The sequence below is a fragment of the Dendronephthya gigantea genome, unplaced genomic scaffold (genome assembly GCF_004324835.1).
Source record: "Dendronephthya gigantea isolate DGI-Jeju-01 unplaced genomic scaffold, DenGig_1.0 000143F, whole genome shotgun sequence".
NCBI classification, from domain to species: Eukaryota; Metazoa; Cnidaria; class Anthozoa; order Malacalcyonacea; family Nephtheidae; genus Dendronephthya; species Dendronephthya gigantea.
The window spans coordinates 278643-294962 of NW_021163153.1; the positions used below are offsets into that span (position 1 = coordinate 278643).

The following is a 16320-nucleotide window of genomic DNA, read 5'->3' on the forward strand; positions in this document are numbered from 1 at the left end:
AACTCATTGACTCACAACTCATAGACTCATTTGACTCACAAAACAGACGTTCTCGGTTTGAATATACTATTTAAATAATCTTTTCAAGCCCAAATACTTGCAGAGATATTTAAGTTTTGCTTCTCCCGAAAATATCTTCCGTACACGAGTCACATGGCGTCAAATGAGAAGGTGTTCATAAAAAATGTTTGGAATGGGTTTTAAACAAGATTAAAATTTCGAACGTTTGAATGATGGAAATGAGTCATATGGTGTTTTGGTATATCGTGTTGAATGTGGTGCGTACTGAACGGTAGTGATTTATTTACAAAGATTTCATAGCAAATCTATCGTTTCTTTACTGTATGAATATTGAAACAGGTATGTTTGTCCTTATATATAATAACGATTTAATAGAAGTATACAGTTGTTTCGCTGTTTAGAACGTCTCGTAGTGTTGATCTTGCCGTTATGTGCTTTCGCCAAAGCGTTTTATAGTGTTAATACAAGTGTTAGTCGCTCAGTCAGAAACGACTTCCGTTGTTGGTGTTTGACTATTTGGTTCCATATCATGGAATTTTAATTTATCAGCAATGATCTAATCTCCATCCCTGCTGTACTAAAGTGTTAGCTATCAGCCATGGCTTCACTTCTTTACTTGTACACTGAATACGTATCGAAAGCCCGTTCAATCAATCGAGGGAATTAGGTAATTCCCTCATGTTTGCTGCATTAATATATTGTCAAATTTTAGCTCTACGCAACTCAAAAGAGAAATTAAAAACACAGAAACTGAGCGTTTGGAACTGCATGAAGTGAAGTGCGTGCAAAATTTATAAGTTACAACCTCGTACAAGGTTGAATAAGTTAAAGTTATTTTACATCATATTTTAAAGTAAATTTGTGTTTGTTGCATCACCTCTGTTAACACAAATGATTAAAAGGTTCCTCAATTTTGTATTTTGAGGATTTATCTAGTTGTGAACTCTGGTTCTGTTCATGCCACAGTTAGGCGCACAATATTAATATTACTTGATATATATATATATATATATATATATATATATATATATATATATATATATATATATATATATATATATGAGTAGAGTGCTCGATATACCAAAGTATAGAGCTAGTATAAAGATAAAATAAAATAAACTTGGTTTACTTCATAAGCTTTTTGACAAACAACTGAGAGAAATTGAAAATATCAATACATATATATATATTATATATATATATAATATTATATAATATATATATATATATATATATATATATATATATATATTTATTCATTTACATAATTCTTAAAAAATTGGCATCGCTACTCTGAGTTTCATGCCACAGAGGCAATCATCAGGCGACTAAATTTCAGTTCGTTACAAGTTTGATGACGTGCGACTTTCTTGTTTGCGCGTGCGTTTGAAATTTCAGTCATTTACGTTTATATCGAACGATGACATTACTATTATCCAGCATGCACGAAAATCTCTGCTGTTTAAGGAAGATATGCCCTGGGTAAAACGGAACGCCGATTCCATGTTCGATGTCACTATGGGAAGTTTCGATGGGGCGGAGATTTGTGAATTAGTCGGCCTGTTCATTCTCAATACGCTAACACAAGAGTTGGGGAGTGATAATGTTGGACTTTACCGCGATGATGGTTTGGCGCTAATTCCAGGCACTAATGGACGAGATGCTGATGTTGCAAGAAAGAATTTATTCGATGTTTTTGACAAAATCGGTCTAAAGATCACAGCGCAGGTTAACCACCAGATCGTCAATTTCTTAGACATCACCCTTAATTTGAACAACGGCAAATTCACACCATACAGAAAACCAAACAATGACCCTCAGTATATTAACAGCCAATCAAACCACCCACCGTCTATCATTAAGCAAATTCCTAAATCCATCAACCAACGTGTATCCTCCTTATCCTCCGATCAGCAATCCTTTGACGCTTGTAAACATGTCTACGAAAGTGCACTTAAAGAAAGCCACTTTAATGCTGAATTAAAATATTCCCCCAGTAATCCCGAAATCACCTCAATCCCTTCACGTAAAAGAACACGGCGGAGAAACGTAATCTGGTTCAATCCTCCGTTTAGTAAATCCGTGAAAACAAATGTTGCCAGAGATTTCCTGCGACTCATTGACAAGCATTTCCCAATTTCTAGCCCTCTGCACAAGCTGTTCAACCGAAACACAGTCAAGGTTAGCTACAGTTGCATGCCAAACGTGAAAAACATCATATCACGACACAACAACAAGATCTTGAACCAAGCTGCTGAGGAGCAACTACCCCGTTATTGTAACTGCAGAAATACCTCACAATGTCCACTTGACCAAAAGTGCCTATCTAAGAACGTGGTTTATTCAGCCGAAATTGAATTAAATAGCGAAGATGAGACCAAGCAATACCTCGGGATGACCGCGAATTCGTTTAAATCAAGATTCAGCAACCATAAAAAGTCCTTTAACCACGCCAGGTACGAGAAGGAAACTGAACTTTCAAAGTATATTTGGAATTTAAAAAGAAATAATAAGAAGTTTACACTTTCCTGGTCCATCGCAAAACGCGCGCCAGCATACTCGCCGGGTGCTAAACGATGCAACCTCTGTATTGCAGAAAAACTGTGTCTTTTGCAGGGTGACGCAAACAAACTCCTGAACAAAAGATCAGAGATCTTCGCCAAGTGCCGCCACCGAGAAAAATTCTGGGCAGGAAATTTCAAACGCACGCGCAAACAAGAAAGTCGCACGTCATCAAACTTGTAACGAACTGAAATTTAGTCGCCTGATGATTGCCTCTGTGGCATGAAACTCAGAGTAGCGATGCCAATTTTTTAAGAATTATGTAAATGAATAAATATATATTGCTCTATTTGCTTGCAGTATTGAGCACTCTTTTATCTCATACGAAGAATTTCTTAATAATTGTTTATATATATATATATATATATATATATATATATATATATATATATATATATATATATATATAATAACGTATTAAGTAACGGATATATATATATATTGATATATATATATATATATATATTATATTATATATAAATATTATATATATATAATATTATATATAATATATATATTATATAATATATTATATATATTATTATATCAATATATATATATATATATTTAAGAATTATGTAAATGAATTAATATATATATTGCTCTATTTGCTTGCAGTATTCAGCACTCTTTTATCTCATACGAAGAATTTCTATATATATATTATATATATATATATATATATATATATATATATATATATATATATATATATATATATATATATATATATATATATATATATATATATATATATATAGCTATATATATATATATATACATATATATATATATATATATGTATAAATATATATATATATATACATATATATATATATATATATATATATACTGTCGTTGTCGAAAAGGTTGTCCTGAGCAAGTATATGTATATATCGATCACGTGACATTATTATGCATCAACACGCGTGGAATTGTACAAGCGTGTTAATTGCGAGTTCGAGTATAGCAAGGTGAACGATTAGAAAATGCCAAGACCATATTCGGATGATTTAAGGTGGAGAATGGTTTATCAACGGCTGTTCTACGAAAGAATCCTCGACGAAATTGCAGCACAGCTATTTGTTTGTTCAAAAACCGTCTATCGTACTCTCAGCACCTTTTGGAACACGGGTGATGTGAAGCCTTGCCGTATGGGTCGCCCAACAGCGAGCGTATCTTTATTCCCACACGAAGAATATATTATCATGGACTGTTTACTGCGAACGCCGCAAATACAGTTGAATGAGATAGCAAGCTATATCATTAATGCTACTGGCTCTGCATTTGGCCCGGAGACACTGTGCCGAGCTATCTATAGGCTTGGAATAACATGCACTCAAAAAGGTACGAACATTATGACATATTTAAGTTGGAATATATACTTAATACCGGACGCTGGAAATCATATAACTATATTAATAAGACGCAAGCCATTCACCTTTTCCAATTTATTACAAGATTCTACTGTAGTTGTTCTTTATCACTCTTCAAGCCACATTTTGGACTTGATGAGTCATGGACTTTCTTGCGAACTGTTTGTTAAAGAATCCCGAAGAAAGATTTGAAACACGCTCATTTAATTATCCATTTTCTGATGAACATTTGATGGGGAAATCCCGCGATCCGTTCTCGTTATGGGTGAGATTTGATTATAATTAATGCAAATTCGCTGTTCTAACATATGTCTCAAGGGACGACTGAATTTGTGATCATGTTTTGATCTATTAATATCAGTTTAAACAAAACTTGTTGATGCACAAAGATGCAACTGCTAAAACTAGTAATATGCATATTTTTAACAGATAACCACCCAACACATCATGTACAAGAATTGTAGAACGAGTGTACGACAGTCCTGATTGAATCCTATTGAAGAGGTTTACATATAGCTTGCTATCTCATTCACTGTATTTGCGGCGTTCTCAGTAAACAGTCCATGATAATATATTCTTCGTGGTGGGAATAAAGATACGCTCGCTGTTGGGCGACCCATACGGCAAGGCTTCACATCACCGTGTTCCAAAAGGTGCTGAGAGTACGATAGACGGTTTTGAACAAACAATAGCTGTGCTGCAATTTCGTCGATGATTCTTCGTGAACAGTCGTTGATAAACCATTCTCCACCTTAAATCATCCGAATATGGTCTTGCTATTTTCTAATCGTTCACCTTGCTATACTCGAGCTCGAAATTAGCACGCTTGTACAATCCCTCGCGTGTTGATGCATAATAAGTCACGTGATCGATATATACATATACTTGCTCAGGACAACCTTTTCGACAACGACAGTAATATATATATATATATATATATATATATAATATTATATATAATATATATATATATATATATATATATAATATATATATATATATATATATATATATATATATATATATATATATATATATCTATATATATATATATCTATATATATATCTATATATTATTTAATATATATGTATATATATATATATATATATATATATATATATATATATATATATATATACATATATATATATATATATATATATATATATATATATATAAATATATATATATTTATATATACAAATGCGAAAAGTTTTTGATGTTTTACTCATTTTTTGAATGGGACGATGCTGGACCCGCGCTGTTGACTTTTGAAAACGTTTGAAAATGACGAATTTGTATATATATATATATATAATTATATATATATATATATATATATATATATATATATATATATATATATATATATATACATATATATATAGCGTTATCATACTATTCATATGAAGCCCATAGCTATCAACTGTCTAACCGCGAGGGTAAAAATTAGGTACAGCCGAGCAATTTCTAGATTGGGGCTGGTGAAATGGCTTGAAACTTGTGGGAGAAAGGAGCCTGTGATATGTTCCCCAGGAAGATCTGAACATCGTCATTTGAACTCAATTATATACTGCTCTATATCAAATGCTAAGGCCATGTTGCGAAAAAAGTTTGTAACATTATTAATTCCATATTAATTTTAAATCTCCATGTAACACAGGAAAAATATTATTAGCGCTTTAAGCTCGAGGTATTCACGATTTGCACTTGTAAAATTGATATTTAAAAAATGATTTCCTTATACTTAACGGCCATAAACTAGCAAATGTATCGCTAGATGGGAGAAGTGGCCATATATATATTTGTTGGTATACCTTTAATTGTAGTGCAATATTCTGCCTTTCTTTTGATTTAGAAATGGAATGTTGAGGTGATGATATACTAAGATATTGGCGATAGGTTTGTAAACATGTCTGTTAAACATCGTGAGAGACTTGAGAAACTAAAGCAAAATTCATTGAATGATTCCAAGAGCAAGGTGAGAATTACTGTCACGGTTGTAATAGTTAAGTTAAAGCTAAATAGATTAATACTAGTTTTTATATTCTAAACTTTTGCGAGACTGGTATTGATGTTTTGGCATCGATATTCATTATTTTTGTGATTGAAATGAAAACAGGGATGTACATTAGAAAGAACCAAATTGATTATCCATATAATTAAAAAACAACAAATGCTCGTAGTAACATTACACGTATAGCTAATAGTCAAGGCCCTGAATATGAGTTGGTATGCATTTCATTTAGAACAGGTAAACTGAACTGTTTTAGGGTGAGTTGACAATGGCGGTCAATATATATATGATAACGCTGCCCGAACCATAATGCAGGCAAAATTGACCACACCCAAAAACCGCACATTCACTATAGTGTTATCTGCATGCCAACCAAAAAAAGCTTTGACTAATTTAAGCTTCTTATATGGTTCGGAGGTGCTTTTAGGGGTGGTCATTGGTAAATACAAAATCACTAGCAAGCTAGCAGTAATACTTAACAAGTAAAGGACCATGCAATACTCATGCACAAGTGTTACATTGTGACTTACAACTTCAAATAAACAGCAGTGGGCTTAAACTGCCTTTTTCCTCAAATCTTCAAAATGCGGTGCTATTGTGTCATGCCGAAGAAGGGGCAATTTTGTTTTAGACCAATCAGCGAGTTTGTTTACATTTTCAGTAACCCAATCAAAATGCATTGATTTTGACTACTTCCGGTAAGAAGGTACATTTACATGCTGAGGTACATTATATTAAAATTTAGGCTTTGCCTGAAAAATGTGAACAAATATACCAATAAGTTTAAAACAAAATTCAACTTTTTTGTCATCCCGTGTCGGTTGTTATAAATTCCGCATAATTATTCTTCAATCAAAGGCCTTTCAACAAACATGACCTTTATAAAGGACTTGAAATTAAAAATATGAAATATGACAAATACAACATTTAACCCCCAGTAAAATTATTGATTATTTAGTAAAAAATCACTTTGCAGCTAAGGCTGAATAGCGTGAATTTTACAACATTGCGGGAACCAATAAAAACATGTGAATTACATTAGGTTAAGAATTTTATATTACGATTTTCCTAGCTAATATGCAAATACACCCTTTATGCATGCTTCATCGGTACATGTCATTTATGTTTTAGTATAATAAAGATATCCGTTACCGTATCTGTAATATATGATTCCTTTTTTCGAAAAATTATACAGGCATGTGCAAGTACGTTTCGGTTGTCAAGGTTTAGGTGAACATTTTCACATGACGAGATGGATCGAAATGCTATTGGCTAGCTTAAGACACGTGCTAAAATGTAATTGCCTAAAAAAAATAAGACAAGAGACTACTGAATTTGTTAAAATTATCTGTGAGGTCATTCCGTGCGTCTGTCCTCTTATAAATCATAGCTATCGACCAATGAAATTGCTTGGATTCTTAACGTTATTATATAAAAATGTATCTCTATCTGATATTACACGATAACCATATTATATGATTCCTTTATTAAACTTTGAACTAAAGCTAAAAATTTATAAAACTACCTTGGATATTTTAAACTCTCACCTCCTTAATGAAGTAAACAATTTAGGATACTGAGTAGTCATGTGTGTTTTTCCCATAGGCTATATCACCAGTCAAGCATTTTTCCAGGGATCAATCATTTTTGCTCGGGAGAGGTTCTGGGGGCACGTTTGTTTATCTTGGTCTTATGGAAGATGGGAGTGAAGTGGCTATTAAAACAATGTTACTACAACCACCCCCAGAAACAGCAGAGAATGAGAAAAACATTCTATCTTTAATTCAGACAAAGAATTCCCGATTTGTTGTAAACTACCGACACTATTTTCGAGACGAGACTTTCGTATATCTGGTTACTGATCTTTGCGAGGAAACGCTGAAAGACCATGTTCTTTCCCGAAGTATAGACGACCTTAAAAAAAAAGGTCGACGTATGATTAAGGAGATCTTAACTGGTCTGCAATTTCTTCACGATCAAGGAATTTTGCACAGAGACCTCAAACCATCAAACGTCTTGGTCGACATTGGGGGTCATATGAGATTGGCAGACTTTGGAATAAGTCGTGTTTTGAAGGCAGACGAAACTACAGTTTATACTAATGCAAAAGGAACTCCAGGATGGATGCCTGCGGAAATAATTGAAGCAATAGGTCAAAAAGTAGAATCTCGTTATAAGAAAAAGTCTGATATTCAAGTTACTGGAATGATTGCATTTTTCATTCTTACAAAAGGTGATCATCCATTTGGTCCCACTCATGATCGCATGGGAAACATTGTGAAAGGAAAACCTGTAAATTTAAAAGTTCTTAATGATAAAAGTGCTCGAAAGTTTGTTAAGAAGTTAATCTGCCATAAAATTAAAAAAAACCGTATGCCTGTGAAGCATTACAGTATTCTTATCTTAACGAAGCAAAAGATGATGACGATGATGAAGATGATGATGACGATGATGATAATGATGATGTTTTCATTTTCGAAATATAAACATGCGTAACTTATCTATTGAAGATTATTTCTTAAATCTTCTGGTGGAAGAACATAATTAGAGCAAGAATATTGACAAGATTATTGACAAGAAAGAGGAAGAGATCTTGATTAGGGAGCTGGCAACTGTGCTTTTCACCAGTTAGTGACAACTGTGCTTATCACAGGAAATTTATATTTATCCTATTAAAATATTGTAGCCAGAATTCAATTAGTTGCACAAGTGCATGGGTAGGTAATGAATGCTCCAGACCAGATTTGATCAGTATAGGTGCGGCATCCGACTAAGAGCGATCACCAAAGAAAGAAGATAGTGGCTGTGACAGCGTTGCTTAGAAGTACATACATACATAATAATATACCGAGTACAGCAATGTAATGTCAATGGGGAGCTATCTAATTATAAAATTATCACCTGTGGAGTTCCCAGGGTTCTAGACTGGGACCACTACTATTCTTACTATTTATTAATGATTTGCCTGAATGTCTAAAATGAACCACTCCAGCTATGTATGCGGATGATACTCAAATCTTTTCATCCTCTTTTGATGCAAATGAACTTATTATAAAATTAAAATCGGATCTTGCCCATGAATGTAGCTGGCTTAAAGAAAACAAGTTGCAGATGCATCCATCCAAAGGAAAAATGATGTTTATTGGTTCCCCATATAACATTCATAATTTGATGTGTGATGTACCCGTTATGGCTAATGCAAAACCCATATCACGAACTACTACACAAATGTGTTTGGGGAATAAATTAGATGAAAATCTTAACTGGGGTAGTCACATTGAAATGATATGTAAAAAGGTGAGTGCAGGGATTGGCGTTATGAGACGCATAAGACCCTTTGTTGCTAGACATACCCTAGAATCTGTTTTTTTAAAAGCAGCCTGACTTCGATTACTGATCCCCTCTGTGGGATACTTGTGGTAAGCTGCTCAGAGACAAGTTGCAAAAATTTCAGTTTCGTGCAGCGAGGGTCTTAACAGATGCAAAATATCATACTTCATCAATCGATCTTCTTAGTAATCTTTCTTGGGACACACTTGAAACTAGATGGTCTTGTGCCAAGTCAGTATTGATGTACGAGATACTTAATGAACACACTGCGCCTGCTCTTCGAGAGTCTTTTGTGAGCAGAGAAATAGATCAAACTAATTATCACCTCCGAAACTCTGCAACAAACCTAAGTCTCCCTAGGCCGAATCGAGAGTCCCTTGAAAAAATTCAAATATAGCGGCGCTATGCTTTAATTGGAATCGGCTCCCAGACGAAGCAAAATCAGCCGAGTCGCTTCGTTTGTTTAAATCAGTTAACGTTGTTGTTGGACACTGAAACGCATCCTACTTATTCATATAATCTATCTATGTGTGAAACTGTCTGTGTGTAATTGTCCTGTTTTGCAGTCTTATTAACTGATTTTAATACTTAAACACGCCCCTCATGGAAACCAGCCTAGAGTTAATGGGACTAGCGTGTCTCTTGGTTTTAAATAAAGTTTTACCTACATGCCTACCTACCTACACAAATATGTCATTAAAATATTTGTGTGCATGAAAGCCAAGCTTCAAATATGTATGGAAATTGAAGGACGCTAACGTCAGGATTAAATTTTATGACATGGAAAATAATTATAATTATAATAATAATTAATTGACTTCAAGTTCATTGTTATTGAGAAGAAATATGGCTTTAAATCATTTTAGTTCAAATTGGTGTTTTACAAACTATAAAATGCCATGCACGAACTATAAAATGCCACGCCATTGGGAATGCAAAGTACCATATTCAGCAGTCACAGCATCATCGCTTTTTGACAGTCGCTTTGAACCCTACTTTGCAAGATAAGAGTAAGACGGGTCCTTCTAATTGACCGTGAAGAAAAAGGTGGCGGCATGTACATTTTACCAGAATGCATTGCGGGCATTGACTGAAAAAAGAGGGCAAGAATAACTCCTAATGACTTGAAGTTTCAACACAGCGAACAAAATAACTTCTGTTTTATGCCTGTCCTTTAAAAGACGTCAGTTCGTTTTTTTAAACGATTTCCGACCGCAATGCATTCTAGGAAAATGTACATTCGCCATCTCTTTTGTTATGGTCAATTGTTCTTGGACAAAAACATCAACAGTTGGGCTTACTCCAAAAATAAAGTATAATGTTCAATTCCCATCTAAATTAACCCCTAAAGAAATGCAAAAGTTTGCTAAGGTTAGGGATTCATCCACGATGGTGGAACAAAGCGGTGGTGGCGCCAAACCATGCGCAAGGCTAGTTGATAGAAAACCGTTGATTTATTTCTTTAGATTTTTCAAGGAAACAATGATCCAACAACAACTGTTACCCACGCATTTCAAACTCATATCAAATTTCAGTACATCTATGATGAGGCTCGAGTTGTTAGCTTGCCACTGATCATGAGAATAAATAACCTGCATGTAGTGTTTGAATCATTGTTTTGAATCTTTGCTGAGTAGAGTACCTGAAATTTAGAATAAAAGCAGTATTACTTAATGTGCTTGTTTTGCTTGAATTATATCGATATTGCGGCCTACTTTAAAAGTTTACGTAGTCGTATATAATTTGAACATGAATGAGGGTAATGTAAATTTCAAGTAATGAAACTTTTACATCGTTGAAACATTACATTGTTGAAACTTAAGTGTCCTTAAAACACTCGGAAATATGATAGGATGGACTGTGCATGCATGCATGTCTGTTGCGTTTTCAGATCTGGTGATTGAAACAGCTCAGCGGCTATTCATTTCACTGATTTTCCTCTGAGCAAAAGGATTAAGGTAGTGGAGCTCTTGAAAGACCGTGTAAGTATGTTTTTATTTTCCACGCACAGGGCGATCTCATCGCTAAAAAAGGGAACCATCAAAATAGGATATTGTCGGAATTTTACTGATTTAACACTGATCCTAACAAAAACATTCGTATCATATTCAAACCTATCTATAGAAGGTGATTTCATTTATTGCGTATATATATGAATCTGCATTGAATTGATAAAATTAATTATATATATATAGGGCCCTTGCAGAATATATATGTATAATTATATAAAAAATTGCTAATGATTGTATGGTTTGGGTTTAATCTTTTAAGATACTATAATATATTTTACAATTGCAGACAGACAGTCGGCATCTACTGTTACTATATACACCCCATACAAGCTCGCTCTCGTGAACAAAGCAAAAGAAGTATAAAAGCAAAATAAAGTATAAAAACAACGAGATGGAATTTGACCTCACTCATGTAATGATACTATACTGCCTGGTCTTGTCCTCGGCAATTAACGCCATGGTTCATCGACCATATTTTCCGCGAAAAGAAAATACAGGTATGCAGTGCATGAAGTAAAAAAAACGTCGTTTTCACTTGTGTCTTAAGAATATAAGCGTAACGAACTATCAAAAGGCAAAATAATGAAACGTGTGCAATGAAACATGAAACACAAGCATCGACATTTAAGCATATAAGCTAACACAAGACTTCCAACCATAATTCAAAACGAGACAAAAGAAACTTCAGATGATTTATATTTCATGCTCGGTCTTTTTTGTCCATCTATATTTTATCTCTAATGCTTTTGTTATATTATAGTTAAAACTAGGCACAACAAACTAGTTATTTAGTGGTTAGCCGATTGAATCAAGTTTTAATTCGTTGGTGCACATTTATGTATAGTGATTATGAATTGCGCGTGTATAAGCTACTTACAATACATAAAGGGTTCTTCAATCGCATTGCATGAATGTGCATTTACAAAGGCGGGGTACAACAATGAAGTTTCTTTTCAAAAACCTACCGATCTTTTTCCAACAGCTGTTGATGCAGTGGTGGGTATCAGTGCATGCCTGACCTGACCAATATAAAATATTATATGTAAATTGTCAATTGTCTGGATATTTTGTTCTTTACTCAGCTTTAGATGCGGTACTTCAAACCTTCTTCAGAATTTTGGGGTTGATTTTGTATATTTTTAAATGTTAGCATGCTATCAAAATAAATGTTAGCATAATATCCTATGTTATGACTGATCCGTCCCTCCCTCCCTAACTGCGTCCCTACCTCCCTCACTCCCTCTCTCCCTCGTAGTTGTCACTTTGAGGGGAATTTCTTTGAATCGTGAAGATCTTGATTGCTGGGAATCTATGTAAAAGTCGTGTATATTTACATATCGCAATTAACGCGTTTCTATACTGTGCGTGCGTACATATGAAATGCTGACGACGGCATATGGTGTGCGCGATGCAAATTACCCGACTGCATACACCCTCATGCAGTCGTTCAAGCATTAAATTATATACAGCGAACGTGAAACACTACGGCAAAGCTGAATTTGCTGCTTCTCTAAATACATCAGAAAATAGCCTATTGCTTTCTTACATTATACTGCTGAACAGCACAAGTTTTATGTAGAACGTTTGTATAATTTAGCGAAATTGCCGCACACCTAAAGATAGTGAAGTTAGAATAGAAACTTTGTTAGCGGTTTGGCGTTTGCCGTAAACGTCAAACTAAAGGTCTCTAATGTCGGGTATTTGATATCAATGATATTAAAAACACTGCCGATTTTTCGAATCTCTACTTTTTTACCTGAATATCAGATCTCATGCTGTGCATCGAGTATTTTCCCCCACTCTAAGAGTCGGAAATGTGGGAAAAAGGATCTTAAATTACTGTTTAGTGGCCCAGCCAGCCTGCTGTTTCCATGTGTCGTGAACATGTGAAGGTAGTTGATGCATGCGAGTCAGAGTCAGAAATGTGAATATATAAAAATAATCATGTGCAGTCAATAATGATCGATTTGAATGCAGAATAAGAGACAAATTTCCATCGGCACTATTTCCCATCAGTGAATAATGAAGAAGCCTTGTTCACGACAATTACGATTAAATGGAAACCAGGCTTTAGTCTCGCCATGTAATTTTAACTACTTATTACCATCGTTAATTTCTTAAAAAATTCCCCGAATTAATTAATTTCTTAATAAATTATCCGAGTGGCTTCGCCACTAGCACAAACATTCTATACAACGGCCGGTTTCGGTGATATAAGTGTACATTGAGAGCAAGTTTGTATCCACGACAAGCTAATAAAATTATACATAATACACTTTGCATATATGTTTTGCAAGTTTGCATATGTTTATTAGCCTCTTTACTACACGATTTGCTGAGCAGATGCTGCCAGATAGCTTTCGTGTCCGGCAGGCTATGAGTCTTATAAATTCATTATAAGTTTGTATTCATGAAATTTAAAGGTAAATCGCCAGTAAAAGTGAAATTGGCATGTCCAGTTAGGCTGGCATTTACAGGTCATGCAGTTGACATTCGCGAAGTTAAGGCTGGCGCACACTAGAGCTATGTCAGGCATCTTATAATTCTTAGCACAATAATTTACGACAGAGTGCACTCACATTCGTTTGTGTTTCTATATTTTTTAGTAAACGCGAGGCAAATCGCTGCACAAAAATGCAATGGTCTTCCTGATCTATGCGAGCTACGTATCGATCAAGTAACATTTGCAGGCTGTCACAATGCTGGATCCGGATTTGATGGGCGTCTCCATTGGTGGAGCGGCGGAGCGGCACCTTCGTGTTTCTTCCGTAACCATGGCAAAAGTTTCTCGGAGCAGTTGGAGTATGGTATACGTTACTTTGACATCGAAACCTGTTTTGGTGAAACAGAAGCTTTAAATTGCCACTGTGGCAAGAACGTCTGTGCCTACGCAGGCTCCATCGAAAAAGGTCTTAAACAAATCGACAGTTGGATGCAATCTCATCCAAGTGAGGTTGCAATAATCCACTTCAACAGCAATGTGCAAAAAGGTTATGAGAAGAATATTTCGCAAAGCATTGAAAGCACACTGATGAAACTGTGGCCGCCAAATAATTCGGGAAAGCTGGCAATGAGTGGCTACTACATGACCCATGGAAACTGGCCAAAACTCAAGGACGCGATACGACCAAACGAAAGAATTTTAATTTTCGTGGCTTATGAACTATACCAATACATGTCTTTACAACATAAATGGCTTGTGTTGAGCTTCGGGCAGATTGTGTCAACCCGGGATACGAATCCAGTGATCTCGAGCTGTTCAGGCATAACCGAACAAGCCAAAGAGAAATGTGGCATCCCTGGCTCGTTTTATACATTCATTGAAGTTTCGGCTTTCGGGAGTTATGGCAAATGTATTTGGGACATGGCGGAGACGTGTTCTTCCTGGTTGGGTGAAGCAGCATTTGAATGCTACAATTTGAGAGAAAGGCGGGATTTGACGGTGAATTTCTTGCTTGTGGATTGGGTTGATTACTTCGCAGGCGGGGAATCTGTCATCAACAAGGCGAAATTCATGAACCAGAAGAACATCCAAATGTACCTGGGCAAAAGCATCTTTTTTCCAGAACTGTCAGGTTGTGCATATCATTCTAGTTCGCATTCAAACTACTGCTGGAAGTATTGTGCCAAGTATGGATGGTGTTGGATAAATGTAAAATGCGGTGAGGATCCCGATGTTTGCAAGAAACAAGACTACCCGTGTTACTCCAGCTGCGGATACTGACTATAAAACATTTACTAATATTTTTGTTTGCATGTGCTCCATTGCATGGTTGATATTATAGGAAGTCGTAGGTCATTTTATTGTTTAAATCTAGTTAGCATTATAGCGTTAGTAAATAAGCTCATTAACCATTTGAAGCGTAATGTAATTAGTCTAGTGATCGTATGTATGTAGCCTGAGAAGATCCTGAAAAATATTTCAGCACCATCTTTTCATATAGGCATTAATAAATGGCATAAAATATGTTCTGTGGAGTGCAGTTAATCAAGGGCGCCAGAACCACAGGGACAGCTCACAGCAGGGGCAGCTGGCGCCAACATTGCCCTTTACTTACAAAAGTAAGCAGGGGCAGCCCTGTGTCAATATTTGCTACTATGTAAGTGATGTAACAGTACCGTACACTCATTGTTTAATTATGAAGCCACTCTTAAAATAAAAAATAACCGGGAATGCAGGTTCGCAGGTATTTGTTAAATTGCGTTTCCTCTTCGTCTGGTTTCAAAGGTAAAATGAATGTGTCTTTTTCTAAGGCCTAAGGGCGTGTTCATGTGCGAAAAAGTTTCGGACTTGTTTTGTCCTGTTCATATGACGAAACTTCATCCCGCATTTCCCCGTATATATACCGGGTAAAGTTTTCAGCTGTGACGTTACTATTCCTGGTTGGCCAAAGTTGGCGACAACTTAGGAATTCGACGAGGATGTTTGACTGTGCCAGTCGTATAAAAGACTAGTTAACTTTTAGTTGTAGTTAAAGACAAAATTAGCCAATCAGAGGACTGTATTCAGTCTGAATTAACTAGGATTTAACAATGCAAAATGTAGTTAATTAAAGAGTTTTATACAACCGACCCCGGACAAAATAAATTGTGCTGTAGTGGGCCTAATCAGCTGTAGTGGCAGTAGTGTTGAATAGTATTCAGATCAATCCGTGAATGAGTCAATTTGGTAGAGAATGACAAAAATGAAGGGTAATTACAACATAATATTATGAAAAATACTATACTTTCTCACTTTTACTATAAAGGCGGAAACACACCAGACGCGATCCGCCAACGCCAAACGATTTTTATGCGTTTTCTGTTTTCAAAACGGCTACCAGCTTTGGCAATGTTACTGTGATATTTTTGGCAATTACTGAATGATAGTACATTTTTACTGGTCTGGTACAATTTTTCTTTCAGAATTGAATTTTATATATAATATTTGCTTCTGAAAATAGAAAAAACGCAACACGTTAGCGTACCTTGATATTGCCTGCCAACAGAATTCAGTATCGA

At 35.2% G+C, this 16320-nt stretch overlaps 2 protein-coding genes and 1 pseudogene across 2 annotated transcripts; all 3 read left to right on the forward strand.

Annotated features, from left to right (window-relative positions):
- The first annotated feature begins 285 nt into the window (after window positions 1-285).
- Window positions 286-8525, forward strand: LOC114536718 (probable serine/threonine-protein kinase irlC). The gene is made up of 4 exons (XM_028558070.1): window positions 286-360; window positions 5819-5941; window positions 7583-8348; window positions 8488-8525. Exons 2-4 carry the CDS (start codon window positions 5873-5875, stop codon window positions 8523-8525), a joined length of 873 nt encoding a protein of 290 aa, XP_028413871.1. The 5' UTR covers window positions 286-360; window positions 5819-5872.
- Window positions 8526-8971: 446 nt separating this feature from the next.
- Window positions 8972-11547, forward strand: LOC114536719 (annotated as a pseudogene).
- LOC114536707 lies at window positions 11199-15533 on the forward strand. Its single transcript, XM_028558062.1, has 3 exons — window positions 11199-11289; window positions 11606-11816; window positions 13926-15533. The coding sequence occupies exons 2-3, from the start codon at window positions 11711-11713 to the stop codon at window positions 15041-15043; spliced, it is 1224 nt and encodes a 407-aa protein (XP_028413863.1). The 5' UTR covers window positions 11199-11289; window positions 11606-11710; the 3' UTR covers window positions 15044-15533.
- Window positions 15534-16320: the final 787 nt, after the last annotated feature.

Excerpts from the sequence above, each read along its gene's own strand:
- LOC114536707 (XM_028558062.1), top strand. The coding sequence starts at position 11,711 with ATGGAATTTGACCTCACTCATGTAATGATACTATACTGCCTGGTCTTG. Across the intron at positions 11,817-13,925 it reads TCCGCGAAAAGAAAATACAG|TAAACGCGAGGCAAATCGCT; the intron begins GTATGCAGTGCA and ends TATATTTTTTAG.
- LOC114536718 (XM_028558070.1), top strand. The coding sequence starts at position 5,873 with ATGTCTGTTAAACATCGTGAGAGACTTGAGAAACTAAAGCAAAATTCA. Across the intron at positions 5,942-7,582 it reads TGAATGATTCCAAGAGCAAG|GCTATATCACCAGTCAAGCA; the intron begins GTGAGAATTACT and ends TTTTTCCCATAG. Across the intron at positions 8,349-8,487 it reads CCATAAAATTAAAAAAAACC|ATTATTTCTTAAATCTTCTG; the intron begins GTATGCCTGTGA and ends TATCTATTGAAG.